At 41.0% G+C, this 27,921-nt stretch overlaps 3 protein-coding genes across 3 annotated transcripts in view; 1 reads left to right on the plus strand and 2 right to left on the minus strand.

Annotated features, from left to right (window-relative positions):
• The window catches only part of LOC115595755 (NACHT, LRR and PYD domains-containing protein 14-like), a 965,684-nt gene that overhangs the window by 288,311 nt on the left and 649,452 nt on the right, over positions 1 to 27,921 (minus strand).
• Positions 1,329 to 17,888, plus strand: rab21 (RAB21, member RAS oncogene family). Its single transcript, XM_030440640.1, has 7 exons — positions 1,329 to 1,814; positions 12,039 to 12,098; positions 12,197 to 12,304; positions 12,924 to 12,987; positions 14,686 to 14,740; positions 15,241 to 15,329; positions 15,491 to 17,888. The coding sequence occupies exons 1-7, from the start codon at positions 1,677 to 1,679 to the stop codon at positions 15,628 to 15,630; spliced, it is 654 nt and encodes a 217-aa protein (XP_030296500.1). The 5' UTR covers positions 1,329 to 1,676; the 3' UTR covers positions 15,631 to 17,888.
• Positions 18,425 to 27,897, minus strand: LOC115595797 (tetraspanin-8-like). Its single transcript, XM_030440627.1, has 9 exons — positions 27,690 to 27,897; positions 24,774 to 24,845; positions 24,563 to 24,679; positions 24,037 to 24,111; positions 23,053 to 23,148; positions 20,378 to 20,491; positions 20,260 to 20,292; positions 20,089 to 20,172; positions 18,425 to 19,823 (listed from the first exon to the last, which is right to left on the minus strand). The coding sequence occupies exons 1-9, from the start codon at positions 27,747 to 27,749 to the stop codon at positions 19,683 to 19,685; spliced, it is 792 nt and encodes a 263-aa protein (XP_030296487.1). The 5' UTR covers positions 27,750 to 27,897; the 3' UTR covers positions 18,425 to 19,682.

A 27,921-nucleotide genomic window follows, 5' to 3' on the forward strand; every position in this document is an offset into this window, starting at 1 on the left:
AAAGAAAAGTTAATTATTATGTGTTGATTTACTTTTTATTTTTGCCACAAAGTTCACACAGTCCACAGTTCAGTAAATAAACATCTCCACATTCTTTTAAAAATATCTAAACATGAATAATAAAGATTACATGTACATGGATGAGATCCTAATATCAAAAACAACAAAACAACAAGTAAACAAACACTTTGTAAAAGACGCTCAGCTGACCTGCAGTTCATCGACTATACAAGTCTCTTCTAGAAACAATTAATTGTATTTAATTGATTGAACTTTTTCTTTTTTCTCTGACGTTAGTTGAAGTAATTTCCAGGACATGTTGGAGACATTATTCGGAAATTAAAGACCGGTAAAATAAATAAACAATTCAGTATTTAGAGATTCATCTGTGGCCATCATTTGTTTTATTTTCAAACAATAGGACAAAGTAAATTTTTTCTCTAATTTTTCGCAGCACCTCCTCCAGCAGCTCCTCCCTCAGCAGCAGCTCCTCCAGCAGCACCTCCAGCAGCACCTCCTCCAGCAGCACCTCCTCCCCAGCAGCTCTGACCTGACAGCACCTCCTCCTCCAGCAGCGCCTCCTCCAGCAGCACCTCCCCAGCACCTCCTCCCCAGCACCTCCTCCAGCACCTCCTCCAGCAGCACCTCCCCAGCAGCTCTGACCTGACAGCACCTCCTCCAGCAGCTCCTCCCTCAGCAGCACCTCCTCCAGCACCTCCTCCAGCACCTCCTCCCCAGCAGCTCTGACCTGACAGCACCTCCTCCAGCACCTCCTCCAGCAGCACCTCCCCAGCAGCTCTGACCTGACAGCACCTCCTCCTCCAGCACCTCCTCCGGCAGCACCTCCCCAGCAGCACCTCCTCCAGCACCTCCTCCTCCAGCAGCACCTCCTCCAGCACCTCCTCCTCCTCCAGCAGCACCTCCTCCAGCACCTCCAGCACCTCCTCCAGCAGCACCTCCTCCAGCACCTCCAGCACCTCCCCAGCAGCTCTGACCTGACAGCACCTCCTCCAGCAGCACCTCCCCAGCAGCACCTCCCCAGCAGCTCTGACAGCAGCCCACTACTTCATCATGTGACGCTGCAGAGAGCAGGGGGCAGCGCAGAGCTCTCACTCTGCTGCGGCCTCTGAGCACCACCTCCAATTCTGGGCGATGACTCTGAGTTCGGGCACCAAATAACTGAACAGAACAGTCCAGAGTCCAGTTTGAGTTTTATAGAAACGAGGCTGAAGAAGTAATGTGGAGGAGAAACACTGTGTTGGGGTCGGATGCAGGTAACGTGTTAAAGGGAGTGGGATGTCTGCGCGTTGTGCTCAAAGAGCGGAGTGATGCGTCTTCCGGAACATAGACGATCTTCGCCGGAGCTAGCCGGCTAACTGCTAACGCAAAGAGACGCCATTAGTTGGGTGAAAAGCAGGCATTCGCATCAGGCTGAAAGGGGAAGTAGCTCTCTGTTCAGACCCGTTTCCCTCACAGCTGCTGGCAGATAGTGACACAAGGCAGAGTCGCTTATGCTGTCGACGTGTTCTGGTTCGGATTTTAGCTGTTTTTCTAAAGTCGGAAGCTGATGTGAGCTACGCAGGACTTCAGTTCCGACGGGGTTAGCATTAGCAGCGCTAGCTTGATCAGGCTTGTTTTGATAAAAACCCGAGGACTTCTTTAACAGACTGCCAGCTATGGCGGCAGGAGGGACGGGCAGCAAAACCTATTCGTTCAAGGTGGTGCTGCTGGGGGAAGGCTGCGTGGGGAAGACGTCGCTGGTGCTGCGATACTGCGAGAACAAATTCAACGACAAACACATCACAACTCTACAGGTAAGACACCCAGGAAGCTGCTGCTAGCGCGGGTTAGCCTAGCTAGCTAGCAGGCTAAGTGACAGTTAATGTGACTGTTGGTGAATCAAAGCTCAGGGCGGAGGAGGAGGAGGAGGTGGAGGTGTCGGGGTGGGGGGGTTTGTGTTGCTGTCACTTGTGTGTGGACGCGTGTTGCGCAGCCCGAGCCGTCCCGGGAGAGCGGGGCTGTTGCGAAACAGAGCGGGTGTTGTGGCTGAAACCGGAGCTGCCCGTCTAGCCGGGATTATCCGGGGTGACGGAGGTGAGAGAGCCGAGCCGCCACATGAATACCTGCCGAGAAACACACCTGTCCTCGGCTTTAACCCCGCTCAGAGCAACAGAGCGGATCTGTCACACACACTGATACTAATCAATGTTTGTCTCATCAATAATTAACACAGTCCTCCATTCAGAACACGAACCGCTGATAGTGATCAGGATGGACCCGGTGCTGCTCTCACTATGATGTAACTAACACAGTAACTTAGTACTTTTACTCAGTATTTAAGTACAGCTGTGAGGTATTTTAGAGCCGGACTGATTTCTTTTCTTCATTCTGATTAATTTGCTAATAAACATTTTTTTTGCGATGTACATTTCAAAAACTTATGCACAAATTTTAGCAAACAACAATTTATATTTGCATTATAAGTCATAAAAATGGTTTGTTAAACATATTTGCGGTTTTCACAGTAAAAAAATAACTTTTTCCTTTTTGGATTTTATGTTTTTTGTGTGATTTTAGCTCCCAATTTGTTAATTGAGTCTGTCAAAATAAAAAGAATAAATGTTAAGTCACACAGGTGAGGTTGTGCTGAGAAAATGACACCAAACAAGGCAAGGTAAAGAGTATTTAAGGTGAAATATAATCGTAAAATCAAAAATGGTCAACGGCCAATTATACCCTGGACCTCAGAGGTTTCAGTATGTAAGAACTGACCACATGTCAGATTCCTCCTCCAGCACAGTAAACATTAGCTGCTTCCAGCTCAGTTACATCACTGGTCCACCAACACTTGTGAGCCCACACAGGATCTTTAAATCAGAACCAGAATCTCCTGCTAAACATCGACTACTGACCCCGTTCTCACTTCCTCATGTAACCCACCAGAAGACAGAAAATAACTGTGTTTCTCAAAATGTCAGAACTTTTGTTGAGTTCCGAGTTGGAGTCAGGAGGTTGTTAGCCTAGCTTAGCATAAAGAATGAAAACAGGGGGAAACTGCTAGCCTGTCCCTGTCTGAAGTTTATAAATACGCCTACCAACAGCTCTAAAACTCACCAATTATCACGTTCGTCTCCAGAAAAATGTTGTTAACCGACACAAAAACCTCCAGTGAGGCGAAAATAAGCTTCATATTCAATTTAAATGCATCCAAGCTAACCGTGGATTATACATCCTACCAGCTAATAACTTCCATCAGTGCCTGTATGTCAGAAAAAGTGTTAAAATGAACAAATTACAAGTAAAAATGAAATCAGCACCAAGCAAACGGGTTCAAAGGATTCACATCGTGTCTCAATTAAAATCAAACTAATTTCTTTCTCTCGATATATTTTTTTGCACTTTTTTAGCTCCCAATTTGTTAATTGAGTCCCTTTAAAGGTTCAGTATGTAAGAACTGACCACATGTCAGATTCCTCCTCCAGCACAACGAACATTAACTGCTTCCAGCTCAGTTACACCACACATGATCTTTAAATGTGTGTCAACTATTGACCCCATTCCTACTTCCCTTCGGCCAAACTGCCCGTCTGTGATTTCTCTCTGAAGCGTCTCGTTGTACATCACTGACGGCACATTTCACATCCTGAATGTGTTGGAGACGGAGAGCAGCACCAGTTCGCTGCACACATCAGCCGGATCGTAGTGGGTTAACTGGGACTTTTGACCAGTGGGACAGAGGTGTTAGCCTTGTAGCTAACGGTCCCGACCGAGCCCCCCGCACACCGCCGGGCTTTGAAGCCAGTTTTCATTTCAACTGTAATTACATCATCAAGTGATGCACCGCTTGTCCCAAGACAAAGTCGTGAAAGAAGCGTCTGTAAATCAGTGGAAACATTTGAAATGACTCGTCCCGCTGCCAGAACTGATGCAATTAAAATGTGGAAGATCTAAAAGAGCCGCATGCTTAAACTGTTTTATCTCCACTTAAGATAGTTGGACACTAAATTGGAAGTTAAGCAGCTCAGTCAACAGAAGGTTTGAGTGCACAGGCTCTTGTACCATCTCTGATTATTGTAATACAGATTTTAGCAGCGAGCAGCAACTGTTAACTGACCCTCAACCTGCCTGAATGTAATACTGGCTTTAAGAACAAAATCACTGTTTTAAAGTACTGAATTTCATCACTGGGGTTATCTTCAGTTCTCTGATGAACCACAGAATAATTACCAAATAGAAGTTAAGTTTCATTTCCTCCTCTGTCGTCTGGAACAGGTGCACTCTGTCTGTTTCTCTCTGAGCTCCATTAAACCAACACTTTCAGATCTCAGCTCCTCATATTCACGATGTTCGGAGGAATATCTGCTTTAAACTGAAGATCTTTAGGTTTTAGACTGCTGATCTGACAAACAAGCCAGCTGAAGACACCATAATGAACTATTCTGTGACTTTTTACAGACTGTTGAATGAAATGATGAATGAAGAAATGATTTGTGATCTGCAGCTCAGTCTGCAGGTGTGTCTGCAAACACAGCTGACACACCTGCAGACGTCAGCGAGGGTGGAGCTCTCACTGGCGTCATTGTGATTTATATTCCTGATTAAAACGCCCGTCCAGCCACATCCAGCGGCGGCAGACTGGAGGGCGTTGAACCATTAAAGGAAACTGCTGGTTTCCTTCTGCATGTGTGAGAGAGCTGTGACTGAAACAAGTCTGTTGTTGTAGCTGCTCCTCATCTCTGCTGCCGGCTACGTTAGCTGCTACTAGCAGAACACACGCTGAATCCCCAGCTGAACTCGTAGTGCTCGAGTTGCATTGTGGGTAATGTAGGAGGCAGGGTTGGAATAAAAGAGAGAACATCTGATTCTGCTAGTTTGGTTTTAATCCTTCGTTCTGACGGTGTTATAGGAGTGAAATGCTAATTCTGACTGCTAACGCTTTAACCCGAGCCTCTGTATTGGTCTGATTTAATGAGGTTGATGTCTCGATGCAGAAAATTGAATAATAGGAAATCTAAAACCAATTTCTCGACATTATGATCGCCTGTAACTAAACGTTATAGCGGCTTTATGTTCCTCTGAAAGCACGTTTGATCCATAACTCTTAAATTCATCAGCTATTCTCTTCATATTACGATACGTGCCTCCCTAACTTGATGAGTGTATTAATAATCATGTGGCTGTTCAGTCAGTAATCTTTACATTTAACCCGGCTCGTTTACGTCTGAACCGGCTGAATGATGAAAACTAACGTGTGCCGTGTTTACGTTTTAAGCGAGGCTGCTTCCTGAGTTTTGTTGAGCGAAGATAATGGAAGTTAATCCATCTGTTTATTTGATTATGGATTATTACAAATTCTATGTCTCAAAAGTGACAAATAAAACCGCAGACTGATCCAGACCATCACATCTGGATCAGTGAAGATCAACAGATCCTTGTTTTTTATATCTTGACAGCTTTTTTACAAACTCTTCTTTATAAAGTTGATGTTATTTTACAACAACTCGACTTTATCCTGGTTCCTTTTAGACACGTTAATACAATATTCATCAAATCTAAACCAGAGTTCAACAGAAAGCCTTTATGATTCCACATGAAAAACAAACAATATAAATTCAGTTTGTTACAAAGTTTGGTTTTAGAATTCTGTCCAGAGTGAACCCTCTTCACAGACAAATCAATAAAGGATCTCTGGTGGTGGTATCAGTTCAGGTCTTCCTCTGCTTGTAAACCTTCTTGTCGCCCGTTTTTAAATTTATTGATTGAAATAGAAAGCTTATTATAATTGATTAGGCCCCATTAATCCCCCAAACACATGTTCGTCTTCCACAAAGAGAATCCTTGATAAAGACATTACGTCTCTAACTTCACTAACTTCTAGATGTTAAATAGTTTTAGAAAAATATCTTGAAAATCCTCAAATGTGGCCACAAGGTCCGTTTAGAGGCAGTTCTGGAGCTTTTAATTTTATCAGCCTTCCAGAATTTTCCAACAAAAGATAGAAATTTTGAAAACTGAAAAATAGAAAGTTCAGTTTCTCAGATGTGTCCGGAGTGAGCCCTCTTCACAAAGATCTCAATAAAGGATCTCTGAGAAAGAAAACAAACCAACGTCTCGTCATTTTGGGTTATAATTCTTAATTTATTAAAGTTGAATTTGGAATTGGAAACAGAATCATGACAATATTGTGATGCATCAGGATGAATAACTTGTTTATAATCTCATCGTCGCTCTCTGCAGATTTGCTCCCTCGTTTTGTGTCTGTGGACGACGATCTCTTCCAGAACAAAATGTCGTGTGTGGATGGAAAACTTTCTAAATGCAGCCTGAGCTTCATATTCATCCTATCATTTTGTCCTCGGAGGCCTCGGAGCAGATAAAATGCTTTTATAGTCTGTGTGTGTTTTGCATATCTACGTTTCAGGCTGGCTGCGCGGCGGCAGCTCCGACTCTGTTCTGGTTGTTTATCGGGTTACACAAAACCTCCCCGACTGTAGAAAGAAAAAGAAAATGCAGGAAGTATGATGCAGCATTTCCATGCAAGCGGCCAGAGACGGAGCATCAGTAATGCGCTCCAGCCGCTCTGACAGCGAGTCTGGACGGCGCTGAGCTTCAGTGGGTTGTGTAAACCGGGTTGTGTTCAGACGCCTCGCTGCGTGGCGTTGCGTCAGAGATCTTGCGTGGTCGCAGCTTCTCGTGTTGAAGCTCGAGCCTGAAGCCAAACGTCTGTTCCTCCTTTATGTTGGGTTTGTTTCCAGGATAAAGTGGCTGCAGACAGAAACACTGACATGTTTGTGTGAGCTGCTGAAGGTCCAGATAATAAACTGTGATGTGAGATAAAAGTGTTGCATCACTGACATGTTGTCTTAATCTCAACGTGTCACGCTCAGCCAACAATAAAGACTCTGCGGCCACAAGAAAATACTTGAACTTAAATAAACTCCACGAACAGTCGATGGTGTAACACCGAGCTGCAGTGATTCATCCATCAGTCGTCCTTTATTTAATCCAAATATTTCCATGTCAGGTGATGGAAGTCAAACTTCTGCTGTCAGCTTGTTAAGTGTGAATATTCTCTGTTTGTTTCCTCTGTGACGAGAAACTGAAGATCTGAAGTTAGATTATTGGTGATTTATTGGTATCAGTGTCGCCCTGTAAACAATAATAGGACCCACATTAATTAGGGTTTATTAAATTTATGTTTAGTTTGAAGCGATTTTGTAATTTTTCGGTTATTTGCTCTATAATTTCCATCTCTCTTACAAATTCCGCACGTCATCCAGACTTTTATTATAGTCGATGGTGCACAAGAAACCGCGTCGTGTTGTCGGACATTTTGTTTGAATCCTTGAAAGCAACAGTGCCACAACTCTGCAAGAACACGAGCGTCTCGCTTCGACCTTCAGTCAACCGATCAGTAACGCTTCGATCAGGCCATCGATCAGTTCATGGTACATTCAGATCCATCCGGAGGCCTGTGTTAATGTTTATCAGTGAATCTTCAGAGTTCATGTTAAATATCTGTCGACCAGGAGAGCTTCAGGCGAGTCTGTCTGGTGCTGAACCTTCTGATGGACGTCGTTTCTTATTTCTCATCTTGTCTTTACTGTCGTCTCTAAAATAAATGTATAAAAACCTGCTCAGAATCATAAAGAAGAAACATACGAGCTGATTTAATGTAAAACTGGCTGTTTTTATTTAAAGGACGAAAGTTTATCGCCTTCATCAAAGGAAATATCAAGAAAAAAACATACTCAGGTTTTGTATTGAACGGCATTATGGGAAATGTAGGACGTCACCATGTGTAAGGTGTAGATAGTTCATTCATGGTCTGAGCTGGAAACAGAGAGGATGATGGGAGGAGGAGGAATGATGCATCACATGCTCTGAAACACTCCACATGCTTCAGGGCTCACACATCGTTTACTCTCACTCACATGTGACCTGCAGCCCAGAGGTGCATGATGGGAGGGATGCAGCGACGCTGTCGGCACGAGATTAATTACTCTTTAATCGCTCGGTTGAAGCGAACAGACGCAGAGATTCTCCTCAGTGAGCGTTAAAGATGAGAAGCTGTGGAGAAACAGTCATCTGCCAACGATCACAAGACTCACAGTGGAACAGATTCATCCTGTAAGATTTACAGATATTACACATCCAAACACTGAACCAGTAACGCAACATCACCAGACTCCATTAACAAATGTGGTGATTTTAAGAGTTGTTGAGTTAAAACAAACTTTATAACATAATGAAACTGTGTCTCTGACAGATTCTGAATCATTGTGTCCTTCTTGTAAATTCAGCAAGAAATGTGATACACAGTCAACTATTAACCACAATTTCACCAGACTCCCTTAACAAATCAGCTAATTTAAGGAGTGGTTGAGTAGCTTAAAGCTTTATAAACATAATGAAACTCTGTCTGTGACAGATTGTAACTCATTGTGTCCTTGTTGTAAATTCAGCATGAAATGTGATACATGAAGCCAACTAATAACCACAACATCACCAGACTCCCTTAACAAATCGGCTAATTTAAGGAGTGGTTGAGTAGCTTAAAGCTTTATAAACATAATGAAACTGTGTCTGTGACAGATTGTAAGTCATTGTGTCCTTGTTGTAAATTCAGCATTAAATCTTTCAGCTGAAGTTGTTTGTCTCCTTGTAAAAAGTGTCAGTTTGTGGCAGCATGTCTGTACCAGCCTGTCTGCTTCTGTGTCTAAAGTGCTAAAGTCTTACCTGCCAACATTGATCAGCTGTTTGAACACACTGTTTACACTGATTTCACCATTTACACTCCATTTATGAAAGAAGAAACATGTTATTGATCTAAACATGTCACATGTTACAAAGACACTAAACAGTAACAATATAGGCTACTTCTTTGTCCCCGTGGAGAAAGTCCCCAGACTCCCTTAACAAATGTGTCAGTTTAGTGAGTTGTTGAGTTGGAGACACTTTATAAACTCTGTGAAACTCTGTCTCTGACTCATTCTGCATTATTTGGACCTTCTCGTTAATTCGGCAAATGTTCTACATGAACTTCTTTCTGTCTTTGAGTAGAAACATGGAGTCTGTTTGTGTCCGTGATGTTTATTTGCGTGAGGAAATGTTAATACGACGTCTGAATTCCTCCCACAGAGTCATTAATTCTTGTGTGACTCGGCCAAAAGAGACTTCATGTTGGATCTTGACCAACTTTTTGACCGTTGGTTTTTGCTTTTTATTCCCAAATAGCTGCTTAACTCAGGCGAGGAAATGAGCGACATGTTGAAATGTTTCGTATGTGGTGATGAAGACTCGACAGCTGAAGGACTTTGAGGGCTTCAGCTTGTTTGTCTGTGTTTCCATATAAAGAGATCAACCAGGTTTGAGCTGTAGAAATGTTGGTTTGTGCTCTTTCATATTTTCATAGCTGATATAATTTATAATTATAATAAAATTCATCCACTAGATAAAAACTTTCCGCTCCGTCTTTTGATTTTAATGTTCGTAAATTGAGTCCATGTGGAAGCAAATTTGGAAAAAGTTTGATTTCGTAACTTGTGATCTTTTCACAGTAATAATCTTTATTTATACATTTTCAGATGATAGAAACCTGAATAAACTGTAAGATGAAGCATTTTAATAATAAGACAGATGTTGGAAAACATTAATAAGATGTTTAACTCGGCAGCAGACGGAACAAGAGAAGGATTAACAGATCATTTCTGTAAGAATAAGTTTAATGAGGTCGTCGCTGTGGTTTGCAGCAGAACAGTTTTGACCTTATTTACACGCTCAGTCAGCTGACAGACCTCACACACTTCTACACACTCACTCCGTCTCTTCACCTCATATCATTCATAAATCTGCTGCTCACTTCCTCACTGATAAATCTTAATCTCTCTCTCTGTTGACGCTGAATCGTTAAGTCGACCCTGAACTTCACTTTCCCACCGAGCAGCTCGATTACTCAGAAAAAAGCCTGGAGGAGGAAAACTCGACCTTTTCCCCGGACGGACTTTGACCTTTTGAGTTTCTTATCAGAGCTGCGTTCAAACAAACCGTCGACTGGAAACTCTCACAGCTTAAAGTGAAACCCACGTGGAAAAAGTCCCTGAATGTGACATTTCTAGTTTAATTAAGTAGGACTTTTCATTCAGACATCTAAACGGTCGTCTGTCAGATGATATAAATGTGTTCTGATATCTCGCTCTCCGACTTCCTCTCTTCATCTTTTCTTCACTGGAAATCAGGAAGATATCATCATGAAAAGCATCTCAGAAGAAGAACTCAGATGTGTCTCTTAAAGTCGTATTTACTGCTGCATCGAGCTGTTTTCTCTGCAGTGTGAACGCACAAATATTATTAAAGTTGGTGCAACATGTCCAGAGAACAAGAAGCTGGTTTATTCCTACAACAACCAGGATGCACTGCAGCGAGGCGCCGCTGGGTTTTTATTCTCACGGTCCTTTTTCTTAAAACAGGAAACGGTGAAGAAACTAGCAGGACACAAACGATCTGATAGAACATGTAAAACAGAAACACAATCAAAATGTTAATTAAGTGTTGGCATCAAAGTAAAAGTGCTGATGATGCAGAACGATCAGATGTTTCTCCTCTTCACTCCGTTTGTTTGGTTTTATGAGCAAAACTAATGAATTCCCAGTCGACCCCGTCTAATCTACTTATTATAATAATATAACGAGGTTATCTTGATCCAGAAATGTACAAATAAACAACAAAAACTACATTATAGTAGCATCAGAGCTGCAACTGTTGATTAGTTTCACGATTAATCACCAAAGTGACGACTTCAGTCTGCTTCTTTAGTCTAAAACTCAAACTTTTTTCTTTTACTGTCAGAAATCGTCACATCTGAGACGCTGGAAGCTGAAAATGTTTTGCAGAATGACACGTTTCTCTTCATCTTCACAGCTCCACAAAACCGTCTGTAATCTGGTAAAACGACAATAAAGCAGAGCTGGATTTCATCGCTCGAAGTCGATGTTCAGTTCCTGTCAGTCAGTTCAGCGGGAAGAATCGTTCAGATCGTTCGTTCGTTCGTTCAGTCGCGTGTCCGGAGCAACATCGTTCAGCGGTGAATCATGATGAAGTTCTCAGCTCCTCATTTTCAAACGATCATGCTAACGGTCAACATAACTCTGCAGTTCAAGGCAAATACATCACTGCAACTTCATGATTATCTACTTTTAGACAACACAACAGTGGATAGTGTAAATATTCACCCTGACAGTAAACTGACATGTATTGAAGGTAAACCGAGAGTGACTGACTGAATCGTGGAATCAGGTCAGTTTGTTCCTTCAAACTGATTCGTTTGCAAACGAGCGATCTTTACATTAAAGTCCTTTTTACACAAATGCATCAATGAGAACTTTTACTGATCATTTACTTTATAAACAACCAAGAAAAGCAGCAAATAATCACATTTTAGAAACCATGATTTGACATTTCTGCTGGAACTAAACAGCTGAGGGTTGTTTTTCTTTCCATCGACGGATCCATGAATCAAACCTCTGTTCTCGTCTGGGATGTTTAGAATAACGACGACACCTCTGATGACGTCTGAGTCGCTCGGCGTCACGTCTCTGCAGAGAGATCGGACCTGCAGCAGAATGTTAATCTGAGGAGGTCAAAGGTCACGTGTTCATGACGGTAAACATGTGAGGAGGAACACGGTCACGCTAACAACATGTCATGCTAACGTGCTACTTTAAGGTGTTAGTGTGGTTAGCTGGTGTGACTGTTGATCCTCTGAGGAACATGAATGTCAGGAGTTCTTCTCAGTCGGTCCAGTCGATGGTACCGAGGCAGGACCGGTTCACAACATCCACGGTTCTGTTGGTATCAGGGTTTTGGGTTCCAGAACTTCATCATCATGAGATTAACAGGCTAACAATCCACCAAACTGAGTTCTGTCAGAAGTGAACCGGGTCTGGTTGGATTCTCTCTGAGCTGCTCTGTTCTGATTGGTTAATGATTTGGACCTGATGATGTTATTGATCGCTGTGTCGTCTCTTCTTCCTCTGCAGGCGTCCTTTCTCACAAAGAAGCTCAACATCACAGGAAAGAGAGTTAATCTGGCCATATGGGTGAGTTCTGGTTCTGGTTCTGTGTTCACGCCTCCAACACGACGTACAGCGGGACAGTACTAACCTTATCTTGTGTGTGTGTGTGTGTGTGTGTGCAGGACACAGCGGGTCAGGAGCGGTTCCATGCGTTAGGTCCAATCTACTACAGAGACTCCAACGGAGCGATACTAGTGTACGACATCACAGACGAAGACTCCTTTCAGAAGGTGACGCTGCTTCTTCTTCACACTACGTTCAAATATACGGATACTAAAATATAAATGTACTACAGGACGGTGATCAGAACCTCTGCAGAACCTCTGCAGAACTTTCTGAGCATTAATCTGTCTGTAGACTCGAGCAGTGAGATCAGAGTTTATCTTCTTCTTCTTTTATTGTTTACAAATCAAAAACCTTGTAAACGAGCGAACAGCTTTTCTTTGCAGGAGTCACGTGATGATGAATCTTCTTCAGACTGAGCTGAGTTGGTAGTTTGTGGAGCTGAATGATCAGCTGATGTTTAATTTATTAATGAATCGTAGTGAATACACTTAGAATAAATATATAGTTTTGAGTCTGTGATATCGTTTTTCTGTCTTTGCTTCATCTTTTATCTCAAAACCCTCAATATAAAACACAATAACTGAGTATTTGGATGTTTTTACGTATTTAAAACATCTCGTCTTCATGTTTGTTTATTTTTGAGGTGACAGTTTTCCAGTTCTCTCTTTTTATTCCCTCCTTCAGTCTCATCCTTCTCTCGTAACACTGTGTGTGTGTGTGTGTGTGTGTGTGTGTGTGTGTGTGTGTGTGTGTGTGTGTGTGTGTGTGTGTTTCTGGTTGTAGGTGAAGAACTGGGTGAAGGAGTTGAGGAAAATGTTGGGGAACGAGATTTGTTTATGTATAGTAGGTAAGTTCTCAGACGTCCTGCACGACATTACAGTGAAACTCGCCAAAATGCAACCGAGGATCTTTCTGTGAATGTATCCGAGTCAAACCTTCATTTAAAAGCATAATTACGATGATAGAGGCACTTTTAAAGGGATATTCTGGTGTAAGTTTAATCCATGGTCTAAATCACCGTGAAACTGTGTTAGACTCCCTCTGGAGAGATCAAGTTAGCAGACCGCTAATTTACGGAGTTTTAGCATCATCAGAAACGACCGCACGACAACAATACACTGCAGTAAATGGATCCAAATATAAACCGCCACCAAAAAGCCACAAATAATGCTCAGAACAGCACCAAACTTCAGCAACAGTACAAATAGGGTCTCAGCACATAGTCCGGGGCATCTAACCTCCGCTAGCTTAGCTGGATTTCTACTGGAAAGCTGACTAAATTTACCACTCTTCTGCAGCAGCTTCCTGTTGACGGGAAGTCCCGACGAGTCGATTACCGAGTGCAGTAGAGTTCCGCGGCTCATGGATGAAAATGTATGATTATGACTCCATGGAAAAGCAATCAAAGTTCATATGTGTCTTACCTGCCAGTTTATAACAGTTATTATCGAGAGCGGACAGGGAAAAGAACGGAATTGAGCATTTCTAACCGCACTCGGTAATCGTCGCGTCGGGACTTCCCCGACCCGGAAGCTGATGGAGGACAGTTGCTACGGGCACTTTTACGATAGCATCAAAATCTCTCTGTTTAAAACAGTAAGAAGTCTCGACACAACATGAAACTTTGCTGGTAGCATCACCAGGGTCTCTACACATGAACACGAGCATTGAGAACATTGTTTGTGTACACAGAGTTTACTAAAAAGAAGGTTTTTGAACAACTCACGTTAGCAGTAGCTTGTTCCGCTCGCCGCCGTCCTGCCAGTGGAGAAGTGTCGATCTCAGAATGTGACGTAACCTGGAGGACAGTTAAGGTGGAACGCTCCTAAAGCTTAGTTCCATATAAATGCAGGATAATTTGTTGTTTTGTCGTTAGCGAAAAACAATATTGACCTTGAAGTTGTAAAAGGAGCCTCATATAAGAAACAATACTAAAATCAAAAGCTGTAAAAGTCACGTGAGATCTCGCTGTGAGAAGAGAAGTTTCTTGTTCTGCTGTCAAACTTCTGATTTAAAGATTCGTATATATTGAATTATTTCCTTTTCAGTGACATAAACAGAGCAGATGATCGATGACTTGATTAATTTACATCGAGTTATTTGAACTTGTTGGCAGAAAGACGACAGACACAAGTTATCAGTCAGAATGTTTTTATGTCTGTAGGATCTTTTTAAATATTAAATATCAAACATGAGAAACAACTCGAGGCTGCGAGACGTGAAACACGACGCAGGAAGTCTGAAGACGGCGCGTTTGTTTTCACGTTGCCATGTCTGGACCGGCTGTGTTGCGTGCACTGCTGCATCATGGGGGAATTCTCTGTGTGTTTTAGTGTTTAACTGGATTATGTTGTTGTTGTTCAGACCCTGCTGTTAGATAATAAGATTTCAGCTGTTTTTATGAAGTCACATGAGGACGTCTGTCAGAGTGACCTCAGGACAGTGAACGAGCAAATCCTGCGAGACGTTCAGAGCAGATTGTATTCTGAGATGTAGTTTAAAGTTTGTTCTGTAGTTTTGATCCGTTGTGTGTTTTTCTCTCCAGGTAATAAAATAGATTTGGACAAAGACAGACACGTTTCAGTGGAGGAGGCTGAGAGGTGAGAAACAAACACACACTCGGGTTTTTATGTCCAGGGTTCGTACGGGTGCTTGAAATCCTTGAAAGTACTTGAATTTCAATGTGTCGTCAAGGTCTGAAAAGTGCTTGGATTTTAGTTTAAGTGCTTGAAAGTGCTTGACATTATAACTCAAAACTGGGATCAGACTGGATAATCAATTTCTGAAGTTTTTGCTTTTATGAAACATCATTTTAGATGTTTACAGTATAATACAATGTACATTATTGTGATAAAGAGTGAAGAAAAAATAATGAGTTTATATATTCCTGTAGAAAGGTATTTTACCCCAGCAGTAAGGTGCTGGAAAATCTTTAAAATGACCCTTAAAAGTGCTTGAGAATTGCTTGAATTTGACCTTGAAAAATGTGCACGAACCCTGTATGTTGTGATGTGAACGATGGCGACAGTTTGTTTACTCGTCTTCTTCTTCTCCTTCTTCTTCTTCTTCTTCTTCTTCTTCTTCTTCTGTCTCTGTGTAGTTATGCAGAGTCGGTGGGAGCCAAACACTACCACACATCAGCCAAGTTAAATAAAGGCATCGAGGAGCTCTTCCTGGATCTCTGTAAAAGTAAGACTTGAACCTGAACGCACCACAGACCTGAACCTGAACGCACCTCGGACCTGAACTGTCCATCAGAGCTGGACGGCTCGACTCCTTGAAGCTAAATTACAGATGAATCCTTCAAAGTTAAAGTCAGTAAAATATTGTTTTGCCTCGCGTGTTCTCAGGGATGATGGAGACGGCTCAGGCTGAGGAGAGGGTGAAGGGCAACGGAGCCAGCCAATCAGCATCGAGTAGGCGGGGCGTACAGATCGTTGACGACGAACCACAAGCCACGCCCGCCGGAGGATGCTGCTCTTCTGGCTAACACACACACACACACACACACACACACACACACTTTAACACACACTCTCTCTCTTTCTGTCATACATGCTTGCAGACATGATATCCACTCTGTTGTTCTCTCGGGTGTTCGCCTCTAAAATCCTAAAATAATCCGAGTTCTTCTGGGTTTTTTTTTTTTTTTTTTTTTTTGTTTTGCTGTCTCAGCTGCTAAGGAGCATGGGAAATAATATTTAAACTGTTTTAATCATTGTTCCCGCCAAAATAAAAGTAACTTATTGATAAAAAAGTGAGTGTGCTTTCAGCCGTTTGAATTTGACAGACGATCACACGTTCAGCACTTTGAATAAAAACTTCCTGTGAGCAGAGAAATAAACTGCAGACGCCTCCCGACACGCCGCTGTGATGTCGTACTACACAACGTAATAACAGGGTTAGGACACAAAATGGCGGCGCAGACTTCAGCACAGAGTTATTTTGTTTTGGTTTTCTATTTGGGGTTAAAATAAACACACACACACACACACACACACACACACACACACTGTACAAACCGCCATTAATCATCATCTTCTCTCAAAGTACACAAACATGTTTCTGACTCAGAGATGATGAAACAGCTCCGCCTGCTGGACGGAAGTCGAACTGCAGGAAAACCATAAAACAATGAAAGACAAAGAATGAAAGTTCAGATCGTTTATTTTCTAACTAATCGATTTCTTATTTGGTCACTGAAATATCAGAAAGTGGTGAAAAACATAAATCTGGAAAAGCTGGAATGAAGAAGTGTCGACGTGTCGCAGCAGCTTCACTTCTTATTGATCCAAAATCTGAAGAAGTTAATGATTAAAAATAACAGAACAGCAACATTCAGATTCATCTTCTGTCCGCCGACTCATCGATGAATCGATTTCCCTCCATTTATCTGCACGTTGTCAGAATAAATCACAAACATCTCAGTTGGAATATCCATCGAACATGAGACACAACAATGATTATGTTCAGTAATTTTATATTAATTTTGTTTATAAAATAGTGAAAAACAGCCAAAAACTGGCGACTTTCACACTTAAAGATCCTGAAAAGCAGGAAATGTTTCATATAATCACAAATTAAATCATCAGATTTTTGGTTCACAGATTAAATAAAACGTTAATATTTGATGTTAATTTGTCAACATCTCCTTTTATTAGCAAAAGAAATGAATCTATAAACTGATGAAATTATTTCTGTGTCGCAGTTTAACAGAAATATTCAGCAGAATCAGAAACATTTAATATTTCCACTGGATCAATTATTTGTTGAGTCGATAAAATGTCAGAAAATATTGACGAATACGATGTTGAACATGTTTGTTTTTTCCTCTTAACGCCTGAAAAACAGATTTTCAAACTCAAAAAACAGAAAAAAGATCCAAAACTGACTTTTAACAGTTTAAAATAGTTTAGAGAGAAAAAAGAAACAGAATAATTAAATCATTCATCATAAAAGATTCTGATTAACTTTCTGTCGACTGATTGATTTCATTGATCCGACTGTTGGTCTGTAAATTAAACAACGTGTTAAAATCTGTTGATAATTTGTTCTTTTGATTCCTAAATTGGATCGAATTTTAACAAACGTGAGAAATTAATCTGATCAAAATTTGTGTCAGTTAAATAAATAAAATGTCAGAAAACAACAAAAAAGATTCGAAGACGACGTGTTCAATGTTTTCAGTTTGAAACGCCCAAAAATTTAGATTAAAAAACACAAATATTCATCAATTGATTCCCCTACACACACACACACACACACTAATACTACCGTGCATGTTTGATTTCTGTAAAGGCTTCGTTTGTTTGTTTGTTTGTTTTCTTTGAAGAGAAATGGTGAATAAATAAAAACCAGCTGAACAGCGATTATTTAATAAGTTATCTCCTCGTGTCGGTGATGATCCTGTACATGAACAAACGTTTCTCTGTAACTCTGTAATATTACTGATGTTTTCCACCAACAGCCTGTCGCTCCATTAAACTCTCTGCTTACTGAAAAAAGAAACTACAGTGACATTGTACAAAAGAAAAGAAATAAACCTGCAGGACGTTTTATCTGCCTTTGAGGAATAATCGATGCACATAGAAGAAGAAAACTAAACACTGTCCTGTAAAAAAAAAAAAAAAAGTGGTTTAAAAGGAAATAAATCAGCGCACTTTTCTGGAAATGTAATTTTTTAAACTGCTAGTGTCAAAGTGTTTTTTGTAAAGATAATAGAACAATTATAACGATTTACACAACGCATGCAGGTGTCGCTCAGCGTGTCTTATTTCATCTCACTCTTCTTCTTCTTCTCTGGATGTGTTTCTGTTTCACAGGGATCAAAAACAACTGAGGAGGAAAGTTGGAGAACAAATTAAACTGTATTTGTTCAGAGAATCAGTCGGATGATGTTCTGACCTTCAGTCTGCAGCTGTTAGAGGAAATAAGATAAAAAATATAAATATTGGAGGTGTTTTAAAGATTCACACCTGCAGGAGACGAACCAACATGTTTGTTTTATGTTTGAGGAAATTAAGAAACACTTGTTGTTACACAGTTTGTCCACCAGAGAGCGCTCACGAGTCACGAGTCAGTTCAGACTGTGCTGTCAAACTGTTCGACTATAAATCAATAATACAACAAATGAGGTCAAATCACCAGACCAGAGAAATCTCTCCATGTTTTAAAATCTTCTTTAGACTGGACAACAGAAACACCTCGATGTGTTTCTTTCCTCGTTAAGTTATTGTCGTTACCTCAGTGTACTGAGCACTGCAGGGACGGACGAACAGACTCAGTGTGTTGGAGGTTTTTTATTGTCGGATCTTCAGTTCACAGCAGAAAGAAACAAACAACACAAAGAAGAAGAAACATCGTAAATTTCCTTTTTTTCTCCATTTTACTGGCTTTTTATCTGATAAAGTGACTTTCTCAAATTTTTCTCCCTTTTTCTTCATTCACACTTTTCATCATACAAAAATAACTTTACTAACTGGACTGAACGGCGCCGCCTCCCAACAGAACACGCTGGTCAACACACTGCTCAGATTTCAAAATAAAAGCCTTTCCGTACAGTTGTTGGCAGATTTCTTTACATCACGCTGGTAACAGGGATTATTAATGTGGATTATGAAGGCTGATTCAGAGGTGAGATTAATGCAGACAGAGAACAGAAACGACCCGCTGTGACGTTCAGTAACACAAAGAACAGGAAGTGTGACGGATGTAAATCTTTAAAAATAAAGTAAACAAGACGAGAGTGACCACCGGTGGATTCATCGGGCCGTCGGGGCGGAAACACAAACGTTCTGAGGCGAAAAATAAAAGTATTAAAATGTTCTGAGCTGCTTCTGGGTTATTTTAATCTCACTGTGAGGCCGTTTGTCACCAGGTCCAACAGAACCAGCTGATTCCTGAGAGGAAAACATTAAAATTGTGACTTTTTCCAGTGAAGTTTGTCTGAAGTTCTGTTCTGTATCAGCCTCAGCCCACAAACTCTAACTGAACATCTGAACATTGTGACAGAACGGAACGTTTAGTCTCAGAACAAACCGGAATTTAGACATCAAGCTCTTAAAACTTCAACTTTAACAACTAACAGATCTTTAGTCTCAGAGATCAGAGAACGATGTTCCTTACATTTTATGTTCCCGGTTGGACTTTTTATTATTTAAGATAAAAACACATGTTGTGATCCAGAAGCTTTTTCTCCCGACATTCAAACGATCCAAACAGGATGTAAACAAAAGGTCGTCAGCTGATTCTGACAAATAGAAAAGAAAACAGAAGCTATAAGCCCCGCCCCTACGGAACCGACCAATCAGCTTCACTCTCAGCCAGTTTCTAAGGATGTTGCTTAGCATTAGAGACCCAGTGGAGCCGACAGTTGGGACTCCTCACAGTGACGTAAGGCACTTCGGATCGCCGCCCGCTAACTGCACGCTAACTGCATATATCGCCTTTAATTCAAGATTAAACAGAAACAACAGAAACGACTCGACTTCCTCAACCTGGGCGTCGAGCTAGCAACATGTGCAGGGAGGAGGCGCTGCTCCTCTAGTACTGCGGAGGGTTGTGCAGCTCCTGGTACTTGGGCGGAGGCGTGGAGAAGATGGCGGGCACCGACAGCAGCACGGGGGGTCTGTCGGGGTAACGCAGCTGGTGGATCATGATGGAGGACAGAACCAGGCCGAGCAGCTGGAGGGGAACACAGGAGGGTCGTTACATCAGAATTCAGATCAGAATGAGGCTGTAGCTCGTTGTGTCTCACACAAACTGAACTTTATTCTCACAGAATTAACAGAATTATATTCCTGAACTTTTGCATCGTCTTTGCCTCGATGTGCTCCGAATACTCCTCCGTAAAACAAACGTCAGGATGCAGATCAGGAGTCAGAGCGGGACGTTTCCCCGGCTTGTATTTATTTGAGAGTAAATAAATGTTTGTGTTTGTAATTCTTACCGCCAGAGAGCCCAGAGTGAAGAGGACACCGATCATGACGTCAGCGACCAGCAGCACGTAGTGAACGATGACGGGGAAGCAGGTCTGAAACACGAGCAGAGAGGACGTCACTTCTCTTTCACCTGACGGAAGTTCATTTAACAGTTAAACTAAAGCGTCGGCTCCACTCACCTTGACGTAGACGGACTTCGTTGACATGAAGCTCTGCGAGAGAAGAGAAGCAGTTAGCGAGCTGCTGTTAAAAACACGCTGCTGCAGGACGATGATGATGAAGTGTGTTTAAACTCACTATGTAGTCGGTGTTCTGACACTTTCCCTCCTCCTCCTCCTCCTGGTCGCACAGACAGGAGTCGGGGATTTCGTTGTTCCAGTCCTTATAGCTGAACAGACCACAGCAGTGCAGCTGAAACACCACAGAAGAAGAAACAAACAGGAAGGTTAACGATCAGACACAGGAACGTGTTGTCAGAGTAACAAAGTATTTCAGTTGTTTTGAGGGTTCCAGAATCTGACAACGTGAAGAAATGAGTAAATGTAACAAACACTCAGAGAGACAGGTGTGTGTGTGTGTGTGTGTGTGTGGAGCAGGAAGAACAGGAATGATTCCAGACTGAACAGGTAGATAACTGAACAGGTAGATAACTGAACAGGTAGATAACTGAGCAGGTAGATAACTGAACAGGTAGATAACTGAACAGGTAGATAACTGAACAGGTAGATAACTGAGCAGGTAGATAACTGAGCAGGTAAATAACTGAACAGGTAGATAACTGAACAGGTAGATAACTGAACAGGTAGATAACTGAACAGGTAGATAACTGAACAGGTAGATAACTGAACAGGTAAATAACTGAACAGGTAGATAACTGAACAGGTAGATAACTGAACAGGTAAATAACTGAACAGGTAGATAACTGAGCAGGTAGATAACTGAACAGGTAGATAACTGAACAGGTAGATAACTGAACAGGTAGATAACTGAACAGGTAGATAACTGAACAGGTAGATAACTGAACAGGTAGATAACTGAACAGGTAGATAACTGAGCAGGTAGATAACTGAACAGGTAGATAACTGAACAGGTAGATAACTGAGCAGGTAGATAACTGAACAGGTAGATAACTGAACAGGTAGATAACTGAACAGGTAGATAACTGAGCAGGTAGATAACTGAGCAGGTGTTGAGACGCTACAGGAAGTGAAAGCCGTCTGTGTCACGTTCATGTAGCAGGATTCACTGGGTGTGATAGTTTCCACCACAGATCTGATCTCACATCAGAAACACAAACGTCTGTTTCTTTATTTTCACACAGACTTCATCACATACACACAGAAGAACATCAGACCTGAATACAGACAGTAAAACCTTAAAGAGATCTTTGTGGTTTGAAGAGAACAGCGACGAGACGCAAAACACCCTCATCTCAAAACCACAACAGCAAAACCTCTGTTCCACCAACACGCAGTGCAGAAACACACGTCCAGGTACAACACACTTATTGTTCTTCTACATTTATTTCTGGAACTGAACGTACTCGTGTCGTGTTTTCATCCACTATATTTTATAAGTTTTATCTGAAGTGATGATTAATTAACACTAGAAGAATTTAAATAAACAGCATTTATTATATATTCCTCAGAGTTTATCTACATTTAGGTACGACTGGCTGGAGAGAGAAAAATATCTGTAAAATTTGAAATGTTAAACGTTTTATTCAGTTGAAAGATTGTTTTTATCCAACAGATATTCATGAATCACTTTTTATATGTTGAAACTAGTCATTGAAATAAAGTGTCATGATTATCTGTGTATCTATAGATTTATATCTATAGATTTATATCTATATATATTTATATCTATAGATTTATATCTATATATATTTATATCTATAGATTTATATCTATATATATTTATATCTATAGATTTATATCTATATATATTTATATCTAAATATTTATATCTGTAGATTTATATATAGATATAAATATATATAAATCTACAGATATAAATATATATAAATCTATAGATTTATATATATTTATATCTAGAGATTTATATCTAGAGATTTATATCTGTAGATTTATATACATTTACATCTATAGATTTATATATATTTATATCTATAGATTTATATATATTTATATCTGTAGATTTATATATATTTATATCTGTAGATTTATATATATTTATATCTATAGATATATAAATCTATAGATTTATATAAACATATATTTATATCTATAGATTAATATATATATCTATAGATATATAATTCTATATATTTATGTCTGTAGACTTCCTGTCAGAAGAAAGTGAAACCTCGACTGTTAATAAAAGCAGAACACAGTTTTACTTTGTTGTTTTTTCTGGGCTCGAGCCAAAGAAACACTTTAAATTACCAGCCATGAATCAAACAAACTGTTCCTTTCATATTTTCAGGATGTAAAAATAAGGAAGTAATAATTTCATTCCGACTCAAACGAGCCGCTCCTCGTCAGTTCCTCTTTCTGCTGGTTTGTTTATGAGTTTATGCAGAACACAGAAACTGGATCTGCTCGGTGAACTGGGACGTGAGATCGTTTGCATTATAATAAAATAACCTTCTTCCTCTTTGCATTTCTGCCCGACAACACACCTGTTAGTGAGCCGGCCAATCAGACGGCCCGAGCCACACCCGGCGGCCCTGTGAGGAATTCTGGGAGTGTAAACCGGTCGGTCAACAGCTGGCGACTGCTGAGCGTCCATCTTGAATGTTCTGCTTCTTTATACCCCCACAGGTACAAACATCATACTGAATGTATTTCATTAGTTTAGTTACTAGTTACTTTGCACCCTTACAGTTACTGATGTATTTTAAATTCTGAAACCTCGTCACCTCTGAACCCAAACAAAATGCAGTCGGAGCTGTTCTCTGTGTGTGTGTGTGTGTGTGTGTGTGTGTGTGTGTGTGTGTTATATCTTACCTGTGTCTGCAGGTTGTCGGCCATGTTCTTCACGTCTGGTGAAGCCCGGTTCAGAGGCAGAAGCTCATGGAATTTCTCTGACAGCACTCCCTCCAGCTACACACAAACACACACAGTTAGCACACACAGTTAGCATACACAGTTAGCATACACAGTTAGCATACACAGGTAGTATACACAGTTAGCACACACAGTTAGCACACACAGTTAGCACACACAGTTAGCACACACAGTTATTGATCAGTTTCACATGTAGAGACTTTAGCCCCATCGAACTGTCAGAATGTGTCTGTTTCCAGCTTCTCCTGTGTGTTTTGGACTAACGAGGCTCTCTGACGACGTCACTTTGATCTCTGGGAAATAAAAAAGAGCCTTTTTCATTGTTTTATTAGAACCCGGCCGATTCTGACCGGTCCAGAGATATCTGTGTCTGTCTTCGGTGCGCTGATGTAAGTTTGGATTCAACATTTAAAGATTGAACGATTAATCAGATAAATAATCTACAGAATGATCTATAATGAGCAGAACGGTCAGCTGCAGCCGTTCTGTCCACACGGTTCAACATTAAACTTCCTGCTGCAGCAGATTGAAACTTATTATCCTTCAAATGTTCCGACAATAATCACTGAGGTTTCTGCACACTGATCCTTTTCTCCCTGACAGATTCAAACTGATCCTCTGATCATGATCGTCGTCAACAAAACGTCTGCCGTCTCGTCTTTTGCATTTCCTGTTGCTGCTTCACAATAAAAGCCAACCTGTGTTTGTCCAGCTGAAGTCTTTTAATGTGACACAGTAGCAGCAGTTGGGTTAGCATTAGCATTAGCATTGACTCGATCTGTCTGCAGGAGAGGAGTGGCGGACCCCGCCATGAAAAGTGAACTCTCCTGTACACAGATGACAGTTTGGACTGATCACTACTCCGTCTGGTAACTCTGTCCTCCTGCAGGTGTTCAGAGCCACAGCAGAGCGTCGGCGTGTTACCTTGGGCCGGACCATGGCGGCGGGGATCCCGGTCCGGAGCATCAGCAGACATCCGATCACCATACACACCAGGAACTGATGAAGAAACCAGGGAGAGGCCACACTTACACAACCATCCGTCAAAAAACCACAAATTGCATCAAAGTGTTTCAGAACAGGATCAGAAAACTGCAGATTCAGAGGTTTCAAAAGTGCAAAATCAAAAATGAATCAAGTTCATGCTACTTTCTAAAAGTTCAGGTCAAGAAGTGAAAAGAAGAAGCAGAAGTGAACTTTAGTTCTGAAGGTGCAAACCAAACTCACAACAGGAAACCACACACACGTTGGTGAACTCATTCTCACAGCTTCAGTTTATTATTATAACACTTTGGTTGTTCCCGTCAGAGACGTCACTCATGACCTGATTGTGGAATTTTGTAACAGAACAGAATCATGTGAGTCTGAAGTCTGTTTTCTGATGAAACGGTTCAATTTGGGAGAGAAAGTGTGAAGTCTTGTCAGCCTGTGAGCTGATCTGCGCACTCACCACGATCAGAGACACTTTGCTCTCCTTGTGGGCGCCGTAGGCTCCCAGGATGGCGATCACCATGGTGACAGAGCCCACCACGTACAGGACGAGGAGGCCGGTGGTGCGGCCCTCCAGCTGGAGGCGGAGCAGGTGATTGACAGGTTAATATGTCTGACCGAGCTTGTTTCTACAGTTTATAGACTGAGAGTTTAAAACAGTTTGTTCTTACGTTGTCGCCTCCATTGACGTTGGTGAGGACCTGAGACAGCAGAGCGAGCGCGATGATGAAACCACCGATAATCTGAAACACAAACAGACGCGTCAGGTCGTCGCATCACACAGGAAGCTGCAACCATCAACAACCATCAACACCTGTCAGCGGTCACATTACGCTCATGTTTTCCCTTTTTTTGTGTAAATTCTGAAGTTCACTTTACGTCTTTGGGATTCTGAATTGAATTAAAATAAAACAGAAATAATAAATTACAATTTAGTAAGCAGAGCTGATAAATGTCGTCACTTCATCGACAAAGATTCAGTCTGCAGCGAGTCTGAAAGTTGTTTTAACAAGGAAGCAACGTGTCAGGAATTCTCAAAACACAACACAGTAACAAGAGTAACCGCTAACTGTAGCTGCTGCTAGCTAGTTAGCTCAGTTAGCCGGTCTAAGGGTTAACTGTTAGCATGCTAACTTCAGCAGATGTCTGTCAATACGTCTAAACTTTTAGTTCTTTACATTCTGTCGACAGTTTTAGTAAACTTTGAATGTTTTCACCTTCAGTTCTTACGTAACGCACCTTTAAGTTAACTAGTCATTTTTAAAGTTTAGAGAAAAACCTAAAATATTTAGTTCAAAGCTTCTGAAGTGAAAATCTGCTTTTTTCTAATCTATTAAATCAAGACATAATCAGCTGATTGATCAACAATAAAAATACTGATCAGAGACAAACAGGAAGTGTTTGGAGCGACTGAATCCGTCAGCTAATCAAATATTAACTAATTTAACTCGATCAGTCTGTGACAGGAAACAGTCGCCACCGTGATCAAATATACGTTGGTACTCGTGCAGATTTGTTCCTCTCGTTGTTCAGAGAAGATAAAACCTGCAGCCAACGTCTTCACTTCCTTTAATTAACGTGACGTCTTCAAACGTCTCATTTCTGTCTGACTAACTGCCAAAAATCCCCCAAAACTTCACGACTAACCAATAATAGAAAGAGTTGTAGGTGACATTTTTATGAGGTTAGCAGTGTTGAGTGGTGTTTATGTTCAGCGAGGCGAGGCGGGAAATCCTCATTATTTCCTCAGTTTCCTCTTGTTTACAGTTCACACAGTCATAAGCAGAATATTACATTAAAAGGTTTAATTATTTCCTTCCAGGGTCGTTGTTGTGACCAACAGACTGAACACGTCGGAGCAACGACGCCGCAATGCCAAAGATGTGTCAGAGTTTATCTAATAAAATGTCCTATTTGGAATACTTTTATCTTTTTTGGGTTCATTATCAATATCTGCATCACAGATCCTTATTTGCCAAGTCTGTAATCTGAGGACAGTTTGTGAGGATAAACCATAAAAGCCTTCCAGTTACAGTAAATAAACACCAGGAGGTTCGACTGTGGAAACAGACTCAAACTGAAGCTTTCTGCTCAACTAAACAGCTGCAAACTATTAAATGTAATTGTTATTTTGCCTTCAGACTGAATGAAAACCAGCAGAGAGAAAAAAAACAGACGCCACAGCAACAAACACTCAAACAAAAGTCCATGAGAAGACCATCTGTGACCAGTTTCATCATCTCTACAGTCACTTTACCAAGAAAGATAACAAACACTCGATGGCTCGGCTTCTTGTAAATGTTCGGATGAGCTGTTCTCCTGTCTTACATCACAGTTAATTGACTAACTCTGGATTTTTGGGGAAATGGAAGACGTTTGAGTAAGTGAAATGACCCAATAAAGCTAAAAGAAAAAGTTTAATGTAAAGCTTGAAACACATTATTATTATTATTATTATTATTATATCCACAACATGAGAAACAGCTACAACACAGAAAAACTGCCTCAAAAAGCAAATTATTATTAAAAATCGACTTTATTTGTCTTCAAAATCACCAAACGATCTCTGACAGACGATGACTGTGCAGCTTTCACTCCCACAAACACATTTTAATTAATAACCACGCCATAAATACACATTATAAAGCATGAATCCTGTTTTCTGAATCACAACAAACACGTTTCTAACTTTAAATCTGTTTGTTTTACATCTATAATCTCCTGTTGAAGTCTGCACTGCTGATTTTCTCATTAAAAACCTTGTTCCTGAACACACCTGCTGATTTATGAAGGATTTACAGGTAATTCGCTGATGTAAATGTTAAGAATTAGGTCATAAATCTGGCAGTTATGATAATAATACATATTTATACGTTTCCAAAACTTCCCAGTGCTCCTTTACTGTCACTTCTCAGTGAAACATTACAGACATTATGAGCTTCTGACCTGTTTAACATCAGGATTTACTCTTTTTCTTGTCTGACATCATAATAAAGTGAATTATTTGGGACTTTTTCGGTCATTGAAGACTTTTATGGGCATCATATGACATAATAAAGTTAGAGAAAGTTAAACTGGAACACTTAAATCACTTAATTGAAGCCACAATGTGTAAAAACAACTTAAAAACGAGCTTGTGCTGTTATAAATAGCCTCATTAAGCTAATTGTCATTAAACCTCAGTGAACAATCCACTTACAGAGGATGACTGCGCACTTTTCACTCCCACAAACACGTTCAAACTGATTCCTGATCAGTTAAAACACATTATTAAAGGATAATTCCTGGTTTTTGACGCACTTTAGACACATTTCTAACTTTAAATCTGTTTGTTTTGACTTTTCTGACCTGCTGAAGTCTGCAGGTAAATCCGAGTTAGCATCTTTATTACTGTTCGTCTTTCTCACTGAAGAACCTTATTAATGAACACATTATAACTGATCTACAGGTAACTGATCGATGTGAACGTTAACCCGGTCATGGACCAGGCGGACGGACCGACTCCAGGTCCACTACGCACTTTTTATTCCCTCAGATCGGTTCTGACAGGCCGCCATCTTTAACGGCTGTCAGCAGAATCTACTCACCGCGAAGAAGATGTTGAAGATGGTGAAGGTGCGTTTCAGGCAGGTGTTCACCTGAGTCATGTTTACAGGTAAAAAGTACAACAACAGGTACAGAAAGGTTTAACTGTCGAGGAGCGCTGACTGCCGCCGAGTGTCGGCAGAGGACGAGCCGGGCGGGTTTTAGGTGAGCGGGAGGGGCGGTGCTTCCAGTAAACCGACGCGGAGGAGGCGCCCGCAGCCGGGATGTAGAGGT

Source organism: Sparus aurata, chromosome 14 (genome assembly GCF_900880675.1).
Source record: "Sparus aurata chromosome 14, fSpaAur1.1, whole genome shotgun sequence".
Taxonomy (NCBI): domain Eukaryota; kingdom Metazoa; phylum Chordata; class Actinopteri; order Spariformes; family Sparidae; genus Sparus; species Sparus aurata.